Raw genomic sequence first — 6491 nt, 5'->3', positions numbered from 1 at the left:
TGTGTGAATGAATAAACGAGAGACATTAACATAAATTTCTTTGTAGAAAGGCGCTTTATGAAATTAAGTCCTTTCACTTGTATTAGTTTACAGCACAGCCTTGCCACAACCAATATGGCGGCGACGTTGACGTATCGCAGCAGCGGGCAAACCCACTCGATGCGGCGTCTACGTATATATGTCTATGGTTTCATTGTTGAACTCCAGCAGTACGGCACCGCACTTGAATGTGTTAACAACAACAAAGCTGAAAAGACTCAACCTGTTAAAGACTGTGCATTTAATTTGAGTTTTGAAAGGTCTAGCAATGAACTCTAGTACCCCTGGTCTGTTCAGTGTTCAATGATTTTCTGACATGTGTTTGTTAAACCTCATATTTGCAAATAAAACATTGTGTGTGGGGGGGGGAGACTAGCCGGAACACCGCCAGTCTCCCGGAAGTAAAGAAGTAGAACTTCCGGGTAGCAGGTGGATGTTGTTTTGCTGCGGGTCAAATCAATCAGGGACGAATATTCCTCCTGCCGTTATTTTCCCGGGACGTGGGTGTGTTCATGTTGATACCCTGTGACATCATTTAGCCAGGTCTCGCTCACCGTCCTCCCGCAGTTCGCCCCGTACCGACCCTCTCATGGCCTCCAGGCGGCCGGACAGCTTCGACGGGCTCGGCTACCGCAGCCGCGACGACCCGCTATACGGAGCGAGCTACCCGGTCAGGAGCGCCGGAGGCCCCGCGGAGCTGCAGCACCACCACTGGGTCACCACGCCGCCGGACATCCCTGGCAGCCGCAACCTGCACCACGGAGAGCGCACACCTCAGTATGACGAACCGCTCGGAGAGCCCGGAGGTGCCGGAGGTCCCGGAGCCGGCTGGGATGCTCCGCAACCGGGCGTACCGCCTGCTGGTGGGTCGGTTTGAAGGGACGGAGGATGATTAGCAGCAGGCTAATGCTACAATACAAAGCGAATAGAACAGGCTAACGGCTTCACGGCTAACTGCTAATGAGCTAACGTTAATTAGCAGGCTAACATGTCAACTGGTGGTTAGCTTTGATGCTAACGACAGAATATAAACAACGTAAATCAGACTGGTGGTTAGCTTTGATGCTAACGACAGAATATTAAGAGTGTAAATCAGTCTGGTGGTTAGCTTTGATGCTAACGACAGAATATAAACAACGTAAATCAGACTGGTGGTTAGCTTTGATGCTAACGACAGAACTCTATGCAGGAGGCTAATTGTAGCATTAGCATGATATGAAGTACATGTTCTAGCTAATGCGGGTAACTGACTTGATCTGTTATTGATCTGTTATTAATGCTGATGTGTTTTTGTGTTTCAGAACAGCTCAATCGATTTGCAGGATTTGGAATCGGACTCGTGAGGTTTGAATTAAATTATAATAAATATTAAAATAATAATTATCTGACAGCAGCTGATGAAGGACAGAGGTGTCAGTCAGTCCCAGACTAATGTCTGCTGAGCCTGACAGGCAGCACTCAGGGAAGAAATTCAACAGCAATGATTTTCTAAATAAACGACTGTTAATAAACCTGTCTGTCTGTCTGTCTGTCTGTCTGTCTGCCTGCAGCCTCTTCACAGAGAACGTCCTGGCTCACCCCTGTATCGTCTTCCGCAGACAGTGTCAGGTATCAACTCAGTTTCTGATCAGTAACCAATCAGTTAGCGAGTCATCAGTCTGTCCTGTTGCCTGTTTAACCCTTCGTGGTCCTGCAGCCGTGATGGAGAATGATCATTTACATATTAAACATTATATTTACACGTCATTCAGTTGGTACAGATTCATCATAATAATCAATGTTTCATCTCAAGTTCTTTGCTCTCTGATTGGCTGTTTGTCCTAGGTGAACTACCACGCCCGCTGTTACCACCTGACCCCATTCAGCGCTGTCGCTGTAATGTACACCATCACCAAGGCTCAGGTGAGACAACAGTCTGATACATACAGTCATGATTTCACCACAGAGACACATGTTACTAAGACTCCGAGGGACATTCACACCTGAGTCAGAGTATACATAATTTTTACATAACAAAACAACCAGGAACTGGAATCAGCACCCAGCTGCTGTGTGACTCCGCCCACCAGTCCAGTGTCCAGAGTCACCAATTCAGTATCTGACCAAATGTCTCCCCTTCTGTTCCTGAGATATGATGTTAAAACATGATGATGTCACAGTCAAGCTGACCTTTGACCTTTTGACCTTCATTATTTTATCCTGGTAGACATTTGTGTCAAGTTTGGTCAGAATTAGTGAATGAATTCTTCAGTTATGGACCTTTGACCTTCAACCACCAAACTCTTATCAGTTTATCGTTGAGTCCAAGTGGACGTTTGTGTCACGTTTAAAGACTCTCCCTCAGAACGTTCTTGAGATTTTACTTTCAAAATAATGCTACAACCCAAAAACATAATACAAATTATAAAATGAGTAAGAATGTTTAAAGAATAGACCCTTTTACTGTCAGTAACCAGGATGATTTTTTTGGTGGGCAGGGCTTAGCTGGAGGCAAAACAGTTCTCCACAGACGTTAGCTAGCGCTAGCTAACAAGTTGTGTTGTCTTGTTTTAGACGATGGAGGAAGATGATGTGAGTGGTGCGTTCAGAAACACTCATTCTGAGTGTGGGAGCGCACTCTGACACAAACTGGAGCGTTGATAAATTGGGAGCGCTGTCTGAATGTAGCGTTGGGTTATCCAGAGCAGCGCACTCTCAGAGTGGCAGAGCGCACTCTGGACACTCTGTCTGTGGAGACGGAGCAGCAGAGCGCCGAGCGGAGTGAATGTGTGATTAACTTAACCGTTGGTTCATTCATGTAGAAATATAACGCTCCGTTTCTTCCACCAACAGGGCTCTCATTTTAGTGTAGAGCGTCAGACTGAATTTACCAACGCACCATGTCAGGTCACTCACTCTCCGGGACCGCCAGTGTTACTTGAATAAGTAAACACTGACCAACGGGACCAGACTGGCCGACCCGTATGCTCTCACTCAGTGGATGGATGATGTCACAGGAAGCCAATCTTACAAAGGAGGACCACACTTGTTTGTTTTGCTATGGAAGCTAACGTTAGCTAATGTGCTAAAAAGTTAGCGTTCCAGAGAAATCCAATATTCCTCTTAATCCCTCCCCAGTTTCTGATGAGGTGGACATGATAACCCTTAATACACATAACCTTATTCATCCCTACAACAGGAAATACTTTTTCCCTAACCTGATATGAAGTGTGCGCTGCACATGTGAGCATTTTTGATGATGGCCTCCGTCCAGTCCTTTGGTCTTATCACATTTAACCATAGTTGTCTTTGTTTTTGTTGACGGGCAGTGGCGGCTGGTTTTGAGCCATGACTCCTTCTATTCTGGCTCCCAATAACACAATAAGACAAACACATTTTAACACTCCTATGGAGCCTACAGCCCTGTGGGGGAGAGGCAGCTGCACCTCCAGGTGATCACATCATGTCATCATGACGTCATGGTGACGTCGGCCCTGAAAGGATCTATAATAAAATATTTAAATTATGTATCAAACTAGCCAGAATCTGATCACAGATCAATAATCTCTTGTTGTTGTATTCAGGGTCCGAAGGCTCTGTGGAAGGGGATGGGCAGCACCTTCATCGTTCACGGCATCACCCTTGGAGCAGAGGGCATCATCAGCGAGTTCACACCATTACCACGGTAACCACAGATCACAGTATGACTGTAGCATGACTGTAGCATGATTCTAGTATGACTGTGGCATGACGGCTGCAGTAGCTCAGTCCATAGGGACCTGGGTTGGGAACCGGAGGGTCGCCTGTTCAAGTCCCCGTCCGGACCAAATTATTCACCTTCTGGACACTGCCGAGGTGCCCCTGAGCAAGGCACCGATTCCCCCAACCGCTCGGAGCGCCTGTCATGGGCAGCCCACTCTGACATCTCTCCACTTAGTGCATGTATAAGTCTACTTAGTGCCTGTGTGTGTTCGGACCAGTGTGTAATTTACAACAGAGTGAAAAATTGAATTTCCCCTCGGGGATTAATAAAGTAAATATATATATATATATATGTATATAAAAAAGACTGTAGTATGGCTATAGTATGACTGTGGCATGACTGTAGTATGACTGTAGTGTGACTGTGGCATGACTGTAGTGTGACTGTAGTGTGACTGTGGCATGACTGTAGTGTGACTGTAGTATGACTGTGGCATGACTGTAGTATGACTGTGGCATGACTTTAGCATGACTGTAGTGTGACTGTAACGTGATTGTAGCATGACTGTGGCATGACTGTGGTATGACTGTAGCATAACTGTAGTATGGCTAGACTATGACTGTAGCATGACTATAGTATGGCTAGACTATGACTGTAGCGTGACTATAGTATGGCTAGACTATGACTGTAGCGTGACTATAGTATGGCTAGACTATGACTGTAGCGTGACTATAGTATGGCTAGACTATGACTGTAGCGTGACTATAGTATGGCTAGACTATGACTGTAGCGTGACTATAGTATGGCTAGACTATGACTGTAGCGTGACTATAGTATGGCTAGACTATGACTGTAGCGTGACTATAGTATGGCTAGACTATGACTGTAGCGTGACTATAGTATGGCTAGACTATGACTGTAGCGTGACTATAGTATGGCTAGACTATGACTGTAGCGTGACTATAGTATGGCTAGACTATGACTGTAGCGTGACTATAGTATGGCTAGACTATGACTGTAGCGTGACTATAGTATGGCTAGACTATGACTGTAGCGTGACTATAGTATGGCTAGACTATGACTGTAGCGTGACTATAGTATGGCTAGACTATGACTGTAGCGTGACTATAGTATGGCTAGACTATGACTGTAGCGTGACTATAGTATGGCTAGACTATGACTGTAGCGTGACTATAGTATGGCTAGACTATGACTGTAGCATGACTATAGTATGGCTAGACTATGACTGTAGCGTGACTATAGTATGGCTAGACTATGACTGTAGCATGACTGTAGCATGACTATAGTATGGCTAGACTATGACTGTGGCATGACTGTAGCATGACTATAGTATGGCTAGACTATGACTGTAGCATGGCTATAGTATGGCTAGACTATGACTGTAGCATGACTATAGTATGGCTAGACTATGACTGTACTATGACTAGACTATGACTGTAGTATGTCAGTAGTATGACTGTAGTGTTTTGTGTGTGCAGGGAGCTTCCTCACAGGTGGAGCTGGAAGCAGCTGGCGGGACATCTCCTGCTCAAAGGGTCAGTTCACTTAGACGCACTAATTCAGAACCTTCCTGACTTTTCTCTGGACGTCAGCTGACGTGTCGGTCTGTGTGTCTGTCTGTCACCTGCAGGTTAACAGCCGTGGTGGCTCTTCCATTTTACTGCGCCAGCCTCATCGAGACTGTCCAGGTAACTATTGATTATTGATTGGACATCAGTCACTCAGCCGTCTAGTTTGATTGTACCTGAAGTCGTGGGTTATCTCAGCTGCTGAGCGTCTTCTTGTGTCTCCACAGAGTGAGATCGTCCGTGATGACTCGTCCTCAGGGCTGCTGGATTGTGTTCGTGAAGGTTTGACCCGGTTGTTGGGAGTCGGTGCGCCTCACAGCCGCCGCCTGCTCCCTCTCAGCTCTCTGCTGCTTCCTGCCGCGTTGCATGCCATCCTGCGGTACGCCATTGCTGCCTCTGTTCAGCGGGTGGCCCTGTGGCTGCACCAGAGGGGCAGGAAGCAGCGGGTGGAGCCGTCTAATCCACTGGATGCCTACTTCCCCGAGCTGGCAGCAGCGTGGGCGGGGTCTCTGGTGGCCGACATTGCGCTGTTTCCTCTGGAGACGGCGCTGCACCGCCTTGGCCTGCAGGGCACACGTACCATCATCGACGCCACGGATGGTGTGGTCGCCACAGGGAATGGCGGCAGCCCGCTGGTCCTACCTGTCAACACGCAGTACGATGGCTTCTCCGACTGCCTCCACCACATCCGCCGCAAGGAGGGCACAGCCGGGTTCTACCGCGGCTTCGGAGCGCTGGTGGCGCAGTACGCGCTGCATGGAGCGCTGCTGGCTGCAGCCAGGACGCTACTGAGGCTGCTGCTGCTGGAGGGCCGGGCCAGCTAGAGGTGTTACCATGGAGACGCAGCATCACTTCCTGTACACAGGTCATCTGCAAAAATGATTTCTGACACCGTGAAAACCAAACTATCTCTGTTTCTCTTGACAACCAGGACAACGTTAAAAAGATTCAGTGACGTGGTTAAAATAAGTTGTAACATGTCCTTATAACATAATGACAGGTTGTAACATGTCCTTATAACAACACAATGACAGGTTGTAACATGTCCTTATAACAACACAATGACAGGTTGTAACATGTCCTTATAACAACATAACAACAGGTTGTAACATGTCCTTATAACAACACAATGACAGGTTGTAACATGTCCTTATAACAACATAATGACAGGTTGTAACATG

The 6491-nt window shown here is 47.0% G+C and overlaps 1 protein-coding gene across 50 annotated transcripts in view; it reads left to right on the top strand.

Annotated features, from left to right (window-relative positions):
* Positions 1-344: 344 nt before the first annotated feature.
* The window catches only part of slc25a46 (solute carrier family 25 member 46), an 8577-nt gene continuing 2430 nt past the window's right edge, over positions 345-6491 (top strand). For 23 of the 50 annotated variants that reach the window (XM_050051645.1, XM_050051640.1, XM_050051621.1 and 20 more), the window contains exons 1-8: positions 345-902; positions 1341-1383; positions 1590-1647; positions 1864-1941; positions 3603-3703; positions 5221-5277; positions 5373-5430; positions 5538-6446. In XM_050051645.1, coding sequence (XP_049907602.1) covers positions 629-902; positions 1341-1383; positions 1590-1647; positions 1864-1941; positions 3603-3703; positions 5221-5277; positions 5373-5430; positions 5538-6134 — 1266 coding nt within the window. In that variant the 5' untranslated portion in view covers positions 345-628 and the 3' untranslated portion in view covers positions 6135-6446. Of the gene's footprint in view, positions 903-1340; positions 1384-1589; positions 1648-1863; positions 1942-3602; positions 3704-5220; positions 5278-5372; positions 5431-5537; positions 6481-6491 lie in introns of all 50 variants that reach the window. The other 27 variants (XM_050051651.1, XM_050051648.1, XM_050051625.1 and 24 more) reach the window with 7 other exon arrangements.

The sequence above is a fragment of the Epinephelus moara genome, chromosome 8 (genome assembly GCF_006386435.1).
Source record: "Epinephelus moara isolate mb chromosome 8, YSFRI_EMoa_1.0, whole genome shotgun sequence".
In the NCBI taxonomy this organism is placed as follows: Eukaryota; Metazoa; Chordata; class Actinopteri; order Perciformes; family Serranidae; genus Epinephelus; species Epinephelus moara.
The sequence above is the reverse complement of the archived record's forward strand: the minus strand, read 5'-3'. Positions and strand labels throughout refer to the sequence as shown.